Source organism: Dipodomys merriami, unplaced genomic scaffold, assembly GCF_024711535.1.
Source record: "Dipodomys merriami isolate MVZ:Mamm:240054 unplaced genomic scaffold, mDipMer1.0.p SCAF_70, whole genome shotgun sequence".
NCBI lineage: Eukaryota > Metazoa > Chordata > Mammalia > Rodentia > Heteromyidae > Dipodomys > Dipodomys merriami.
The window spans coordinates 2,212,959-2,230,691 of record NW_027206291.1 but is presented as its reverse complement, the minus strand read 5'-3'; the positions used below and the strand labels follow the sequence as shown (position 1 = coordinate 2,230,691).

General features: G+C 67.1%; 1 protein-coding gene across 1 annotated transcript in view; it reads left to right on the top strand.

Annotated features, from left to right (window-relative positions):
• Window positions 1-17,733, top strand: part of Crtc1 (CREB regulated transcription coactivator 1) — a 32,012-nt gene that overhangs the window by 5,969 nt on the left and 8,310 nt on the right. The window contains 8 exon segments of the mRNA XM_070008567.1: window positions 8,136-8,252; window positions 10,280-10,417; window positions 10,869-10,930; window positions 11,953-12,047; window positions 12,123-12,208; window positions 13,224-13,264; window positions 13,384-13,586; window positions 16,916-17,049. Of these exon segments, the coding sequence (XP_069864668.1) occupies window positions 8,136-8,252; window positions 10,280-10,417; window positions 10,869-10,930; window positions 11,953-12,047; window positions 12,123-12,208; window positions 13,224-13,264; window positions 13,384-13,586; window positions 16,916-17,049 (876 nt within the window).

Genomic DNA, 17,733 nt, shown 5'->3' with positions numbered 1-17,733 from the left:
TAGGTCTTGCTTTTGCCCACGTTGGCAGGGACTGTGCCCCTCTTCACGCTTCTCACCCCGCCAGGCGTGCCAGTCCTGGGGCTTGAACCCAGGGCCTGGCGCTGTTCAAGGCTGGAGCTCTACCACTTGGGGCACAGCACCACTTCTGGTTTTCTGGTGGCTCTCTGGGGAAAAGAGTGTCTTGGACTTTCCTGCCTGGGCTGGCTTTGAACCCCAGTCCTCAGATCTCAGCCTCCTGAGTAGCTGGGATGACAGGTGTGAGCCCCGGCGCCCGGTCTTCCCGCGTGTGCTGGGCTGTCTCGGTCTTCCCGAGTGTGCTGGGCTGTCTCGCGGGTCTTCCCGCATGTGCTGGGCTGTCTCGCGGGTCTTCCCGCGTGTGCTGGGCTGTCTCGCGGGTCTTCCGCGTGTGCTGGGCTGTCTCGCGGGTCTTCCCGCGTGTGCTGCGCTGTCTCGCGGGTCTTCCCGCGTGTGCTGGGCTGTCTCGCGGGTCTTCCCGCGTGTGCTGGGCTGTCTCGCGGGTCTTCCCGAGTGTGCTGCGCTGTCTCGCGGGTCTTCCCGCGTGTGCTGGGCTGTCTCGCGGGTCTTCCCGCGTGTGCTGGGCTGTCTCGCGGGTCTTCCCGCGTGTGCTGGGCTGTCTCGCGGGTCTTCCCGCGTGTGCTGGGCTGTCTCGTGGGTCTTCCCGCGTGTGCTGGGCTGTCTCGGTCTTCCCGCGTGTGCTGGGCTGTCTCGTGGGTCTTCCCGCGTGTGCTGGGCTGTCTCGGTCTTCCCGCGTGTGCTGGGCTGTCTCGGTCTTCCCGCGTGTGCTGGGCTGTCCCGCGGGTCTTCCCGCGTGTGCTGGGCTGTCCCGCGGGTCTTCCCGCGTGTGCTGGGAGCCACTTTCCCCTCACAGTGCTGCCACCTGCCCTGTGGCCTTCGCTGCGCTTTCTAGAAGTGTCCTGACTCTGCAGTCCCCGGTTACTGGGCCTGCCTGTCCGTGTCGTCTGCATTTCCCCTATCAGAGCGTGGCTCCCCTCTGGGAGCGGGGTGCCCGGCCCGCGGGCGGCGTCTTGAAGGACCAGGTCCGGTTTGGCACTGTTTCCTCGCGCTGTCTGGCCCCGGTGTGGGACCCCGGACGTGGTGCGGAGCCCGGGGAGGGCGCCTTTTTCCAGGGCAGTCTCCGGTTTATGGCTTTGTCTTTATAGTGCGGGTTGGGTGGTTTGGGGTCTGGGCTTTATGGCTAGAGCGTGGGCTCTTTGATCCGGTTGGAATGTACTGGAACAGGCGGGGTTAGGGAAGCATGCAACCTCATTCCTCTGCGTATGAAATCCAGTTTTCCGGAGTGCTGTGTGGGAATGCGTCCTTGCCCACCAGGGTCAGCCGCCGCCGCAGGTACAGGGGGCTCCCCCGCTCGGTGCCTCGTGTCCCACACGTAGCCACACCAGTGCCATGCCGTTTTGGTCACGTGGGGGGTTCTGGAGGGTCACTGAGGGCAGCCGAACCCCTGGCTCCGGGCGGGAGTGGGGACCGGGGTGGGGGCTGCTCCCCACCCGCAGGGCAGTTTGGAAGTCCTGTCCCCAGATGTACCAAAGGCCCCGGCCTGGGCCACTGCCATGTACCCTGGAGACCCGGGCACCTCACATCCTCTTCAGATGCAAGCCCCTAGGGCTCGGATCTCTCAAGGCCCCGAGTTTCCTCCCTCATGCTCTTGCTGGGGCAGCCCGGCCATCCTTCCCTGTGGCCCCAGGGCCTTTGCGCTGATCTGCTGGCCACCTGCAGTGACCTCCAGCTCCGCCCTGGCCTCCCGGGGGCCGTGCCCCTCCCTGTCTCCTGCTTGTTTTCTGCACACCCATCACGGGAGTGGGGCTCCATTGGTGAGTGGGGGCTTGGGGCCAGGCTGTGCTGAGCGCCAGCTGCTCCCTCACAGCGGGCTCCAGGCCTGGTAACCGTGGAACCCCTCCCAGGAACCCTGCGGGCCCTGACCCTTAATCTATTTTTTTTCTTTTTTTGGTCAGTCCTGAGTCTTGAACTCGGGGCCTGGGCGCTGTCCCTCAGCTCTTTTGCTCAAAGCAGAAGCTCTGCCACTTGAGCCATAGTACCACTTCCAGTTTGTGAGTGGCTAATTGGAGATCAGAGTCTCATGGACTTTCCTGCCCGGGCTGGCTTTGAACCGCGATCCTCAGATCTCAGCCTCCCGCAAAACTAGGGTAACACGCATGGCCCCCAGCGCCTGGCAGCGTCTTACCTTTGAGGCAGGGTCTCCCTTGCTGGCCTGGCCCCTGTGGTGGCTGGACCTCGAGGTTCGCCCTGGGCAGCCGCAGTGGCCTCCTCCCGGCCCCTCTGCCAGCCCTGGGGGCGTGGGGGTCTCCAGGCTGGGAGCGGGCGGCCGCTGTGACCCCTTGGCTCGGGCAGCCCCCAGGCAGGGGATACACAGTGAATTTTTTTTTTAAGATGGCAACGTTGGCCTCCGCTGGTGGTGAGGCCCAGCATCCCGGTGGCACAGTGGACCCCGCAGGCTGCCGTCCAGCCATGAGGTAACACGCGCGGCCCACAAGCAGCAACTGGGCCGCCTGGGCTCGCCCCTCAGAATAGCCAGAGAAGAAGAGCACAGTGCGCGGGGAGGGGGCCCCGCGGCGCACCCCGCCTCCCGTGTCCCCCAGGAGACCCGGCCCTGCCTGGCCCCACAGAGCCGCGCCCGGCCCTCCGCCGCTGCTCTCAGGGCTCGTGCCTGTGGTGTAAGCACAGCGCCATTCCTTCTTGTGGCTGTGACGCGTGGGGTGTTTGTCCCCCGACACGGACTTGGCTTCGAGGTTTAGACCGGGTCTCGCGTGTGGCCCGGGCCGTCCCGTGCCTGCGCCATCCGCGGCCTGTGTGGCAGTGTCGTGGCTGAGGCCGCTCGCGCTGGCCGTGGCCGCGACCCTCCGCTGGGGCCTGCACGCTCTCCCCGCACCACGCACGGGCACCCTCCCGCCCAGGCGCCCACTCGGCCCAGCCCTTTCCACGCCCACCATGGGGCAGGGGCAGGGGACACGGGCGTAAGTACCGCGATTTCATCTTCTCAAAGGAGACCTGATGCCCTGCAGCTGCTCCCTGCCCCCTGGCACCGCCACGCCGCCCCGGCACGTCCCCCGTCACGCTGTGGCCTGGCCTCAGCAGATCCCCGGGTACCGTCTCACGGCCGAGTGGCGTGCCACGTGTGGAGGGAAGGCCGCTCAGCCAGATGCTTGGGGCCTCCAGCACGCGTGTGCCGTGGTGTGCGAGCACGTGTGTGCTTGTCGGGTGATTCTCGGCTGTGTGTGGCGGTGCCACGCTGGTCACGGGGTAGCTTTGTGCTCACCTCCTGGCCCTGCCAAGCGGGTCCAGTCTTATTTTTCATAGAATGGAAGCCTGGTGCTGGCAGCTCACGCCTGGCGTCCCGGCTACTCAGGAGGCTGAGATCCGAGGATCTCGGTTCGAACTCAGCCAGGGTGGGAAAGTCCGTGAGACTCCTATCTCCAGTGAACCACCAGGAAACCGGAAGTGCTGCAGTAGAGTGCCAGCCTGGAGCAAAAAGAAGCTCAGGGCAGCGCCCAGGCCCTGCGTTCACGTCCCAGCGCTGGCAAAAAATAAAAGTGAAAAGAGAGTGAACACCGGTGTGCCCCGAGGGAGGGGTTGGCACGCGGGCAGAGTTAGGAAGGAGGCAGGGTTGCGTGTGCGTGCCGGGGACCTGGGCGGCAGCCGTCAGGCCAGGCCGGGAGCTCAGGCTGCCGGCACGCGATGCCCAGGGCCAGGCTGGGGACACGGGCGACTGTCCCCCGTCCCTGCCCACAGCCTGCGGGTCCCCGGTCCACCGCCGTGGAGCGGGGGGACGGGCGCGAGGTCCCCTGCCAGTCTGGGTCACGCCCTGCCATGAGACTTATATAACCCGTCATTGAGCTGTGTCTTAAAAAATGGAGCAACCCAGCTATTTTGGGCCGTGGTAACGAGGGCACCTCGCGTGTGTCTCATCTGTCCTGTGGGGAGGCCGCGGGGGGCGGGCGAGGCTGTGAGGCCGTGGTGACCCGCGCCCTGCCGCGGCCGGGCGCAGCGTGGGCAGATGGCCGGGAGCAGGAGGGGGGCCAGGGCGGGTGGCGTTGCTCTGTCCCGGCCGCCGGCAGGCCGGGCTCCGTGGGGCTCAGTCAGTAATGAGATGGTGGACTGTGACGCGGGGGGGCGGGGGGGGCGGGTCTGCTCCTGACCCACAGGGCAGCGCCAGGCCACGGGAGCCCGGAGCATGCATGTGTGTGCACACGCACATGCAGCACAGGTGTGCCCTTCAGTATGTGCTTCATTCTGTGATTCAGTGACGGTCGCTGTACCCCAGGGCCCTCGTCCTGGGGCAGGGGCCCCGTGGCATGTGGTAGGGGTCCGGGTCAAGCCCTGTCCCGTCTCCCGGGGCCTGGGCGGGCAGCCTCCGTGTCTGCCGGCATCCACCAGTCCTGAGGACACACGCTTACTGGGTTGGCGTCCATTCTCACGTTTTCCTTTTCTTTTTTTTAATGGTCAGTCGTGGGGCTTGAACTTGAAGCCTGGGTGCTGTCCCTGAGTCTCACGGACATTCCTGTCCCAGTCGGGTTTAACCACGATCCTGAGGTCTCGGCCTCCTGAGCGGCTGGGGATGATGGGCGTGAGCCAGCGGTGGAGTTGACCTTTTTATTTTCCTCTTGCGGGTTCTGAGGCCTGGCACCTGCTGGGCTGGCACTGCCCCGGGACTCCCGCCCGCCAGTGCACGCCGTGCCCGGCCACCTGCCAGCCGTGGTGCCGCTCCTGCCCAGAACGGGCCTCGCAAGCAAACTGCACGCCAGACTTTGGCCCCTATCCCCGAGAGGCCCCTCTCTGTCCACTCTGTGGACTGCTTTGGTGCTGGGGCCCACGGGTGTGCCCTGGGGAGGGGTGCGGGGCTGGGCCCAGCTCCCGGCCACCTTAGGGGGACACGAGGTCATTGGTTTTAGAGAAAGAGAGGGGCTGGATGGGCATGCGTGGGGGGGGGTCCTGGCACACGCACCACTTGGGGTGTAGAGAGCTGTCACCAGGCTGGGACCCCTTCACCCAGCCCTGGGCCCCCCGCTGGTGGGCAAAGTTGGGTGACCACCTGGATCTGGAGACGGGGGTGGGGGGCCAGGCCTTCAGTCCACCCTGTGTCCCATGTGTGGCTGTGTCCTCCCTCCCGGGACCCCTGGCAAGCCACAGCCCAGGTGGGCACCAGGCCAGCTGGCAGGATTGGGCCTCCTGGGGGGCAGCGCGGACCCCAGGGACCCTGGCGGGGCGGGGCCTGGCGGCTGAGGCTGATTAAAGGCATTCCTGGGCTGGGGAAGGAGGGGGAGGAAGGGGAGCGGGGCAGCGGCAGGCCAGCCCCCAGCCGTGTGGCACCGCCATCTGCCCCATCTGCCGATCCCTCCCAGCCCCTCACCTGGCCTCCCTCCCTCCCCGACCCTGGCCAAGGGCCAGAGCCCTGGGGGCCCGGGGCGGGGGCCTCACTGAGGCCTTGGCCGGAGACTCCGTGGGGCTGGGGTGCAACTCGGTGCTGGGGGGCCCCGCCCAGCAGAGCAAGCCGGCAGGAGCAAGTGGGGCTGTGTGGAGGTGGGCGGGCTGACTGGAGTCTCCAACGGACCCCCCGGGGGGTGAGTGTGGGCCCCACGTTTCTAACAGATTCCACACAAGAGCCAGAGCTGGGAAAATAACCCAAGCGTCCATCAGCGGAGCGCATAAACAAACAAACGGCGCAGGGCGCACTGGGCCGTGACGAGCAGTTGGGTTTGACACACCACAATGTGAGTGAACCCCAAAGCACGCGACATGAGAGAAGGCAGAGCCCAGGGGGCCCAGGGGGCCAGCTGTGGGGAAGAGGCAGGAAGCGGTCGGGGACTGCAGGGGCCAGGTCTTCTTTTCTTCTTTTGGGGGACTGAAACAGGCTGGGCCCAGTGCCGGTGGCTCCCGCCTGTCATCCCAGCCACTCAGGCAGCTGAGATCTGAGGATCACGGTTCAAAGCCAGCCCGGGCAGGAAAATCCACGAGACTCTTATCTCCAATAAACCACCAGAAAACCGGAAGTGGTGCTGTGGTAGAGTGGCAGCCTTGCGTGCAAAAGCTCAGGAATGGGGTCCGGGACTCATAGGGCAGTTTCTGGGCTGAGCCAGTCCCACTCATGTTCCTGAGGTGGGCGACCGCCCCCGGGGTCCAGAGCCCCCAGCACGGGGCTGCTGAGCAGGTGCCACGCCCCTCCTGCCTTCCACGCTGCCCCGCACCACCCAGGTGTCTGTTCCTGGTCAGGCCTGCGGCCAGCCCAGGGTGTGCCACGCCAGCCTCACTCCTGGCACACCAGTCTCCTCCATGGCCACACCTGCCGTGCGTGCTGCACGTATGGGTACGCTGTGCATGTGGGGTGCATGCTGTGAACGCGGTGCGCCATATACGTGAGGTGCATGTGCACGTGGGGTGCATGTGGGGTACATGTGCACGTGGGGTGCATGTGGGGTGCATGTGCACGTGGGGTACATGTGTATGTGGGTGTGCCATGTATGTGGGGTGCATGTTGTATATGTGGGGTACACGCTATGCATGTGGGTGGGGTACGCCGTGTATGTGAGGTGCATACTGTGCATGTGGGTGTGCTGTGTATGTGGGGTGCATGGGGGTGCACCATGTATGTGGGCTGCATGTCGTGCATGTGGGTATGGCGTGCATGTGGGGTGTACCAAGCATGTGGGGTGTGCCCTGCATGTGGGGTACACCGTGCATGTGGGGTGTCTGCCTTGTCTCCATCTTGAGCTTTCCCCTGGGAACCCTGGCTCAGGGCCAGGGGGTGCAGGCGGCTCCTGCAGGCTCAGCCGCAGGCAGCAGATGGTGCCTGCCCACCGGGGCAGAGGCAGGGCAGCACTAGGTGCAGCCGCCCGGCACCGGGAGCGGGTGTGCGTGCGGGCTGGGGTGTGGGGCAGCAGCCCGGGCCGCCTGCCGGTGCTGGCTGCCACCACGCATGTCCCTCCTCCCCACTGCCGCAGGGGGGCTCTGGCCGCGCTCCGTGGCCCCATCTCCTGTGCTGTCCCTCCTGAGGACCCCTGCCTGCTCTGTCACGTCCCACCCCCTGCACCCCTCTGCCTGTCCCCTGTGGGCAGTGACGTCATCTGTGCTGGCCAGGCCACGACCCCTGGCAGAACAGGGCAGGCGTCCCTCAGGTCCCAGTGGCACCCGCCCTGAGCTGCCCCCGGGGGCGCCTCTTGCTCCCAGACACAGCAGAGCCCCAACCCCCACACACCTGAAAGTCAGGGTTACCTCCCGCCCCCCATCCCCGGCACTGGCAGCAGCTTCTCCACAGGCCTCAGTTTCCCCATCTGGACTGGGGTCGTTGGGGAACGGCCCTGTGAGGGGCAGGACAGGCCGTGGCCAGAGTAGCCACGAGGCAGCAGACTGCGCCCACCCTGCCCACAGTGTGGTGGGGGGGCAGGCACCCCCTGGGGGGACGCAGCCCCGGGTGGTAGAAAGTCCTGTGTGAACTGGGCGCCCTGGGCCCTGTGGCCCAAGACGCGCTCCCCTGTGGCTATCGCTTCCCAAGGCCCCGGCGTGAGCTGGCTCGCAGGGCATGGCGGTGTGAGCTGAGGGCAGCGGCCGTGGTGCTGGCCAGGCAGGTGGCCATTCCGGCCTCACTCCCCCCCCCAGCCCCCCATGGCGGTCTGAGCCATACAGCGCCTGCTGGGAGCTCAGCAGGTGGTTCGCCGGCCTCCGCCACAGCGCTGAGCCTGTGGATCCCACGGGGGCCGCGGGTCAGCTCCCACCTCCCCCAGGGCCCTGGCCGCAGCGGTGACCGTCCTCGATGGCACCCACACAGAGCCCCTGAGCAGGGATGGCCCCACAAGCTGGATTGGGCGTGTTACGGAGGGACCCAGAGGACAGGCTGGACTCCTGATACACCGCACGGCCAGCCCCGCGCGCGGCCCTGCCCATGCGTCCAGGCCCAGTCACGCAGCCTGTGGCAGAGATGACGGGCGTCCCCCAGAGGACCCATGTTTCCCACCCTTGTGGAGTGACCCACCTCTGCCAACGTGAGGCAGCCAGGGCCTGAGACCATGCCATGAGCCCCCAGGCTGCCAGGTCCCACCGGTGCAGGGGTGCCCCCCTGCAGCTGCCCGTCTGTCTCTGTCTTGCAGCTGCAGCTTCAGAAGTCACAGTACCTGCAGCTGGGCCCGAGCCGCGGCCAGTACTATGGCGGGTCCCTGCCCAACGTGAACCAGCTGGGCAGCGGGGCCATGGACCTGCCCTTCCAGGTGAGCCCCGCCCGCATCGGCCCGATGCCCGGGACCCGCCGCCAGCTCTCCCCTCCAACAGGCTGGCCTGCGCCCGTGGCACCTGCGCCCGTGGCACCTGCGCCCGTGGCACCTGTCGGCCTTCTCTGCGGCTGCAGGAAGTGTGTGGGGCCTGGGCACCCTCCCCTCCCCCCTGAGGGCCTCCCCAGCCCTCCCTGCTGCAGACAGGTCTGGTTTCTGGCAGAAGCTGCTTGGCCGCACCAGGCATCGGTGCCTAATGAGATAAGGCCCAGCCGGCTGCCAGGCCTGTCTGCGGTGGAGGCGGGTGGGCCGGGGAGTGGGCTGGGGTCCCCCACCTCTGTGGCCGCAGCTCCATCCAGTGCTGTGAGAGCCCCAGAAGCAGAGCGCTGATGGCCACAGCCGGGCAGGCTGTGTCAGGCCCTCAATCACCCGGCCCCAGATGCCCCGCCCCCCTCACGGCCTGTGCTGCCAGCGTGGGAGCTGGTTGGGCGCGCGGCTCCACCCGAGCACGCGTGGCCTGGCCTCCGGCCTGGGCCCGCGCCCCGCGCTTCCTGCAGCTGTGTCCCAGCCACCGCCTGGCCCCCGAGCCCGACGGGGCTGTTGTCTGCCGTCCAGCATCCGCGGGGCGTTTCCAGGCCTCAGTTCTTTGCATTTTCAGCACAGCGGATTTGTGGGGGAGGCCCTGGACGTGGCTCCTGACTCTGGTAATGGAGCTCTTGGGCCGAGGCTGCTGTGCCAGCCTGTGAGACCCCGACCCGCGCACGTGCGCGCCAGGGGCCCCCGGCCACCGGGAGGGCGGCCACCGTGCCGGGCGGCCACGGAGCCGCCAGGGCATGGCCCACAGACACCCAAGCTGGCCCCCGCCAGGAGGAAGGGGCCCCAAGCATGCGCACCACTGCATGGTCGCCTCTCCAGAGGGGAGGACCCTGGGCCGCTTGCTGTCCAGGGCAGGCCCGGCCTCCCACCCCTCAGGCTGTGCCTCAGGGCCCGGCTCCCCTCTGGGCTGCCAGGCATGGCTGCAGGAAGGTGGACGCCCCCCCCAGCCCGTTGTTACCCGTCATGGGGGCCCCTAGCTTCACCGTGGGGCAGAAGCATGAGAAGGCTGCGCTGGTGATCACGCCTGTGACCCCAGCTACCTGGAGGCGGGGATCTGAGGATCACGGTTCAAAGCCAGGCCGGGCAGGAAAGTGCATGAGACTCCATCTCCAGTCAGCCACCAAATAGCCAAAAAGAGAACTGTGGCTCAAATGGTAGAGTGCTAGATTTGAGAGAGAGAGAAAAAAAAAAAAAAAGCCCAGGAAAGTGAAGTCCTGCGGCTCACACTTGTAATCAAAGCTAGCCTGGCAAGAAAGTCCTTGAGACTCTTACCTTCAAGGAACCCCCAGAAACCTGGAAGTGGTGCTGAGGCTCAAAACAAGCCCAGGGACAGCGCCCAGGCCCCGAGTTCAGACCCAGGAAGAAGCGAGGCAGAGTAGAAGGGCCCTCGGTGGGCACCGGACAGGGCCTTCGCCTTCCTGCCAGGTTCCTGTCCAGCTGCGGGAGGAAGACAGATGGGCCAGGGCCCAGGTGGCCAGACCGGTGGACACGCTGGTGTCCAGGCTAGTGAGGGGCCCGTCACCACCGGGCCGGGCAGGTAGAGCCCAGGCGCCCAGGGCCCGGGACAGGGGAGAGGCCCAGCCAGGGCCTCCGGCGTCCCCGGGCACCATGAGCCAGGGCTCTGACTGGCCACCGGGGAAGGCCAGGAGCCGCTCCGGGCTCCACTGGCCCACAGGGGCCGGTCCCCGGCCGTGTCTCGGCTGCACCTCGGGTGACGGGACCGGAGGCCCCGGATGGCCATGCCAGGCCAGGCTGCTCCCGCGCCTGCTCCCTGCGGGCACCGGCCTGAGCTTGAGCCGCTCTGCCCAGTCATCCTGGGGCAGGGGGCAGGGCTGGGCAGCGTGGCACTCCCAGGCAGAGCCGGGGGGGGGGGGGTCAGGGCCACGGAGGATGACGAGCCCCTGGCTTTGTCCCTTTTCTCCCCACTCCAGACGCCCTTTCAGTCCTCAGGCCTGGACACCAGCCGGACAACGCGCCACCATGGCTTGGTGGACCGGGTGTACCGGGAGCGGGGCCGCCTGGGCTCCCCCCACCGCCGGCCGCCATCGGTGGACAAGCACGGGCGGCCGATATCCTTCCTCCACCCACATCGGCCGGTGCTTCCGAGGCCGGGGCCCGGTCTGGCCCGGTCTGGCGCTGGGTTGGGTGTAGAATTCACAGCTGCGCCTCAGTGGGGCAGAAACCTGCCAGGTCCCCATCACCAGCTGCTCCAGGGGACCCCAGCTCTGTAGACAGGCCCCCCTTCCCTGCGGCTCCCATCTGTGGCCTTGGGGGAAGCCAGAGCCCCGGGCAGAGCCTCGGCCCCGGAGCCCCGGAGGGGACAGGGTTGGCCAAGCTCCCAAGGCCCTGGCCTCAGGAAGCCGGTGCTGAGTGCGGGGTGGCGGGGTCGGGGCCCCCGGGAGCCCCCAGTGCTGAGGCTGCTCGCAGCCGGGCAGGAAACGCCTGCGGCCCAGCTGTTCCCAGGCTCGGGGCGGCCGGGGGCCCAGCCAGTGCACCGTGCCGCCCCTTAACTCCGCCCACGCCGACGGCTGCCCCTACAGCACCGTGTACCTCTCACCGCCCGCGGACTGCAGCTGGAGGAGGTCAGTGGCCAGGCCGCCCTCTGTGGCCATCTGGGCCTGGGCGGCCGATTAGAGGGCCCCGAAGCCCTGCCTGCCGCCACCGCTCCTGCCTCCCCCCATCCCTGCTGCCCTCCTCCCCCCGCCCTGCGGCCTCCTTCCATTCCAAAACTGGATAGTCCTGGGGCTTGAACTCAGGGCCCGGGCGCCGGCCCTGGGCCTCTCTGTGCTCAAGGCTAGCGCTCTACCACTTGAGCCACAGCGCCATTTGGAGCCGTCTCGGTGTCTGTGGTACTGAGGAATGGAACCCAGGGCTTCCTGAGTGCTGGGCAAGCACTCTACCACTGAGCCACCTTCCCAGCCTGCAAAACCAGATAGTCTTACAGCTCGCTATGTTCAGTTCTGTGTGTATTTTGTGTGTGCACATGCATGTGCCAGTCCTGAAACTTAAACTCGGGGCCTTGCAGTTTTTCATAGATTTTTCACTCAAGGCTGGTGCTCTACCATTTGAGTCACAGCTCCAGGCTTCTGGTGGTTCGTTGGAGATAAAAGTCTCAGGGATGTTCCTGCCTGGGCTGGCTTTGAACTGCCATCTTCGGACCCCAGCCTCCTGCGTGGCTGGGATGGCGGCGTGAGCACGGTCACCGAGCGGCTGCTCCGTCCTCCCTGCAGGCGGTGCCCTCTGTCCCTTTGCATGACCGGATGTCCCCATTGCCGTGCGGGGTGCTGTGCTCTGTCCCCCTGAGGCCCCTGCCGGCCGGTCCTGCGTTTCGCTGGTCCGGCAGCTGGTTTCTGGTCTTCGGGGGTCTCCGGCTGAGCCAGGCTGCTGCTGGGCTCTGTCCCACGCCGGGAGGCACTGCCCCACGCCTAGCTTGCCAGCATGCTGCGGGGGACGGGCCCGCTGTGCCTGCTGCTCCCCAATAGCCAGGAGCATCGGGGACACGGCACAGACCTTGGTGTGGGATGGAGTGCCCCCCGCCTGCCGCGGGCCTGGCCTGGACCCCGGGCCTGCAGCAGCCCCTGAGCCTCACGGTCTCCTCCCCCAGGACGAACTCGGACTCCGCCCTGCACCAGAGCGCCATGGCACCCACCCCGCCCGACTCCTTCCCAGGCCCCTCCCAGGACACACACCAGAAGAGAGGTACAGCGGGCACCCGGGTCTCACGCGCGGAGGGCGGGGCCTCGGCTCCTTCCTCACCATCCTCCCCCGCTCCAGTCCTCCTGCTCACCGTCCCGGGAATGGAAGGCTCCGCGTCAGAGGCAGACAAGAACCTTTCCAAGCAGACGTGGGACACCAAGAAGGTAGGAGCAGCGCGGCTCATGCCTGCAGTCCCAGCAACTCTCCAGGGCGAAGCCGGCCCCCCCCCCCACCTACCCCCCCGCAGACGCTGTCCTCACAGCTCTGACAGGAAGCACAGGTGGGGGTGGGGGGCCGCAGCCTGGTCAGAACAGACCCTGCTGGAAGCGTAACTGAAGCAAGAGGGGCTGCGGGTGCGGCCCGGGCAGAGCAGAGCGCCTTCCCAGGAGGCCTGGGCCCGAGTCCAACCCCAGTACATCCAAGGAAGAAGAAAAGAGACCAGGTGCCAGCGGCCACGCCTGAACGACTCAGCAGGTTCAGAGCGGCGGGGACAGGAAAGCCAGTGAGACTCTTCCCTCCAGTCAACCAGCAGAGAGGCTGGAAGTGAGCTGTGGCTCGCGTCAGCCAGCCCCTGCCCTGAATGAAAAAGCTCAGGACGGACACAAGAACGTGCGGGTGTGTGCGCAGCCGTGTCCGGCTGACTCTGGCCCCGGCGGCCCCTGGACACTTCCTCCCCGCAAGGCCGGGTGCGGGTGTTTGTAGGCATCCAGAGATGCTGGCCAGGTGGGGCCCTGCCCTCCCGGCCGCCGGTGTCTGCACCCCACCCTGGCTGACCCCCTCTGGGATGCAGTGGGGGCCGGGCTGGGCCCACCCCCTCGTCCTTGTCCCCTCCCCCCACCTCCCAGAGGAAGAGGAGCAGGCCCCAGGCGTGGGGTCCCCTGCTGCGGGGTCCCAGCTGACCCCAGGCCGCTCCCACAGTACACAGCGGCCACGCCCTCCCCCTCCCCCCAGCTCCCTGGGGCTGTGACCCCCAGAGCCGCCGCTGCCTGACTCAGACAGGGCCTGTGACAGGAGCCCATGGGGCTGCCGACCGGCTGTCACCCGATGGCCCCACGGCTGGCGGAAGGGCCCTGGGGCCTCCAGCCCACCCCAGGGCAGCTCTCACGGTGCCCCGCCCTCTAGGGGTCGCTGAGGGCACCCAGTGACCCCACGGTCTCCCCGCCTTGCCCTCTCTTCCAGGCAGGATCCAGGCCCAAGTCCTGTGAGGTCCCTGGGATCAAGTAAGTCTGCCTGGGACCCTGGGACCCCACCTCCTAGGCCTCCCCACCCTGCCAGGCCTCACCCCGGGACCCTGCACCCCCACACCCCAGAGTTCACCCCCTGCCCCTGGCCCTCACAGCATCTTCCCATCTTCGGACCAAGAGAACACCGCCACCCTGGTCCCCGCCACCCACAACACAGGGGGATCCCTGCCCGACCTGAGCAACATCCACTTCCCCTCACCGCTCCCCACGCCGCTGGACCCCGAGGAGCCCGCCTTCCCCGCCTTCCCTGGGAGCCCCGACTCCAGCCTCACGCACCCGGGCCTCGGCGCCGGCCAGGGTAAGCTGACCCCAACCCGCCAGGCTCTGCCCGGGCCGCAGGACGAGAGCCTGGGAGGGCTCAGCCCGAGGCGTGACCACGCTGTCCCTCGTCCCTCCTCGCCCCAACCCGTCCTAGGGGCTGTCCAGGCCTGGCTGCCTTCTCCTTAGTCTCTGCCCCCTCCCCGGCCTTGACCCAAGCCCAGTACTCACCCCAGGGCCTTAGCACATGTCACCCTGGGCTCTGTTGCTCAGTGCCCCTGGTACTGGGCTTGTCCCTGGTCCCTGTGCCTTTGCCGTGGCCATGGTTTGAGGCTGGCTTCCCAGGAGGCCAGCCCGCTGGCCGCAGCCAGGAAGGACAGCGCCTGTGTGGGCTGTGCCTGACCCGCATCTGGCAGGAGCCGTGCTGGCCCTGCGGTGCCCCTCCTGCTCCATCCCCGCTCAGCACGTCCCGCCGAGTAGTCATGGCTCGTTGGTCCTGGGGCTTGAACTCGGGGCCCAGGCGCTGTCCCTGAGCTCTTCTGCTCCAAGCGAGCGCTCTACCGCTTGAGCCACAACACTACTTCTGGCTTGTGGTGGTTAGAGGTAAGAGTCTCACAGACTTTCCTGCTCTGGCTAGCTTCAAACCACCACCCTCAGCTCAGCCTCCGGAGTAGCTAGGATTGCAGGCGTGAGCACCAGCGTCCCCCTGGCCCAGGTGCTCAGGGCACCTCCCTGTGGCCGTGGGGAGGGGCTCGAGCTGGGACCTGCGCCAGTTCCACCCGCTGGCTGTTTTGCAGAAGTACGGGGTGACATGGGCACGGGAGCTGGGGGGAAGTCTGGGCACCCGTGGGGATTGGACAGCAGGCGTGGGGTGGGCTGTGCCCTGACAGCCCAGGGTTGCCGTGGGCTGAGTGAGCCCCTCTTCCCAGGATGCGGGCGCCGCCCCGGCCCAGCCCCCCCCCCCACAGGGCAGAGCATGGCCCAGACCTGGCTGGCAGCTGGTGTGTTCTGCCACCCTGGGCCCAGTGAGAACCAATGTGGACCCTGGGTCAGCATGCCTGGCCTGGCCGGGGCAGGGCCTTCTTTCCCAGCCCCACCCCCATGCCACGCACCGCAGGGCCCAGCACCCGGCACAGCCTAAACACACCTGGACAAGAAAACAGCACATAGGCAACCGGACCCGCACCCACCCTGGGCCCGGCAGACTGGCACGTGTGCCATCGGTGCTGGTCACCAGCCAATTCCCTTTCTTGTTTTCTGCACGCTTCCTAAATTGAATATGTGGACTCCAGAGAGTCCACGCGCACGCATGCACACGCACGCGCACACACACACACACACACACACACTAGCGCCCTGGATGCTAGCCCGAGGGTGGCGGCCGGCAGTGTACACACACACACATGCACACACGCACACACACGCTAGCGCCCTGGATGCTGGCCCGAGGGCGGCGGCCGGCGGTGTACACACACACACATGCACACACGCACACACACGCTAGCGCCCTGGATGCTGGCCCGAGGGCGGCGGCCGGCGGTGTACACACACACACATGCACACACGCACACACACGCTAGTGCCCTGGATGCTGGCCCGAGGGCGGCGGCCGGCGGTGTACACACACACACACGCACACACACGCTAGCGCCCTGGATGCTGGCCCGAGGGCGGTGGCCGGCGGTGTACACACACACACACACACACACACACACACGCTAGCGCCCTGGATGCTGGCCCGAGGGCGGCGGCCGGCGGTGTTCTCGCTGGCACCTGCCCTGCTGCCCTGCCCCCCAGCAGGGCTTGCGTGCCACGGGCCTGCCACCTGCCCGCCCTGCACCTCCTCGCCAGCTGGCTGCATCCTGCCCACCTGGCCGCTCTGGGGGCAGTGGTCACCCCACACCAGCCTGGAGCCTGGCCCGCCAGCATGGGATTAAGTCTGCTCGCTCAGGCCAGCTGGTGGTGCGCTTATATATCTGCCTGGGAGGGAGGGAGGGTGTGTATGTGTGTGTACACACTAGCACTAGGACTTAAACTCGGGGTGCTGTCCCTTAGCTTTTTCTTTCAAGGCTAGAGCTCTACTTCTAGTTTCTTTGCTGACTAATTGGAGATAAGAGTTGCACAGACTTTCTTGCTGGGCTGGCTTTGAACCTTGATCTTCAGATCTCTGAGAGGCTGGGGTGACAGACATGAGCCACCGGCACCGGCCCTGTCCTTTCTGTGGAGTTGGGAAGCCCAGTTGGGTGGCCCCGCTCCTGTCCGCCACAGGCCGGGCTGGCGCACGTCTGCCTGCCCTGCAGCCTGGCTCTGCCCTGCCCTGCCCCTGCTCCCCGCCGGGACCCCTCCAGCTCCCTGGGATGGCTCCGATGCCAGCCTGGTGGGCACCTGGAACCACCAAGGCCCTGATGGTATTGTGATGCCGCGGTTGGGGGCTTGGCAGGGGAGCGGGCGCGGTGCCCCGTTCCCGGGCGCCGGGCCAGGCGTGGCTGGCAGGTCTGGGGAGGAGGGCAGGCACGCCCGAGCTCGCCTGGTGAGCGGCTGCCCGGGGCACAGAAGGTGGCCCCACGTCACCTCCCCGGCACGCGCTGGGTGTGTTCCCGCAGCTGCCAAGCCGCCTGCCGGGACACAGCGACGTGCAGGGCCTCCATGGCCCCATCTGCGGCTGAGCACTGCCCACCAGAGCCTCTGCCCACCCGTGACCTTGGGGCCTTGTGGCAGACCCCAGCAGATGGTGGTAACCATCTCCATCTCCCAGTGAGGGAGCCAGGTCTTGGGGTGAGCGGGGGTCCAGTGGGGCCCGGGCCCACCTGTCATCAAAAGGCTGCTGACTGCCTGGCCTGCGGCCCTGGGAGACCCGGCAGGCCCGGGCCCCACCCACATTCTCTCTTCGTGCCCCCCGCGGCAGTCAGCACTGGGAGCCAAGGCTCAGGGCATGCGAGGGTCCCCAGCAAGGAGAGGCAGGAGGAGGAGCCCCGGGGTGGCTGGGGGGCCCGGGGAGGCGAGGCGCAAGGAGAGCCTTGAGGTCGGTGAGGCAGCACGCACGCACGCAGGTGTGCGGGGCCGTGTCGATCAGTCATCCGCCCGACGCCTCTAAGCCAGGGAGGGATTCCTGTCTCTAGCCAGGAAATCCCACCCCTTCTGTGTCTGTCCCCCAGCCTTCCCGAGACCCTTCACCTTACCTGGGGAGCCAGCCCTTCCTGGAATAATACCCAGACTCTCATTGGACCAGCCTGGTCACATGCCTAGAGGGCAATCAATTTCCTCCAGAAATTGAGAAGTGCTGATTGGCCAGGCCTGCAGACACGCCCCTTCGGGGTGTGGCCCGGCCTCCCTCACCTGGCCTCCCTTCTCTCTCTCTCTTCCTCCCAGGGATGAGCACGCCCAGCTCCTCTCCACAGCACCAGGCCTCCGGCGTCAGCCCCCTGTCCCTGAGCACCGAGGCCAGGCGGCAGCAGGTCCAGCAAGTGTCGCCCACCTTGTCCCCCCTGTCTCCCATAACCCAGGTGTGAGGGCCGGGTGGGTTGGTGGGTCCAGGGGGAGGGCCGGGGGAGGGCCGGGTGGGTTGGTGGGTCCAGGGTGAGGGCCGGGTGGGGGGTCGGGTGGGTTGGTGGGTCCAGGGTGAGGGCCGGGTGGGTTGGTGGGTCCAGGGTGAGGGCCGGGTGGGTTGGTGGGTCCAGGGTGGAGGCCGGGTGGGGGGCCAGGTGGGTTGGTGGGTCCAGGGTGAGGGCCGGATGGGGGCCAGGTGGGTTGGTGGGTCCAGGGTGGAGGCCGGGTGGGGGGCCAGGTGGGTTGGTGGGTCCAGGGTGAGGGCCGGGTGGGTTGGTGGGTCCAGGGTGAGGGCCGGGTGGGGGGCCAGGTGGGTTCGTGGGTCCAGGGTGAGGGCCGGGTGGGGGTCGGGTAGGTTCGTGGGTCCAGTGCTCTGCTAAGGTGTCGCGTTATCAGCAAAACATCAAAGAAAAAAACGAGTGTGTGTATTTGTATACATACATGTATATATGTATGTGTGTTTACCTCGAGGTTGGCTTTTGTTCTTTTCATTTTCTTGCTTTTCTGCTGCTCCTCGGCTTCCGTTCGGGGCCTGGGCGCTGCCCCTGAGCCTTTGTGCTTGGGGCTGGCGCCCTCCACTTGAGCCCCAGCTCCACACACATTTTTGGTGGTTAATTGGAGAAAGTCTCCCAGACGTCCCT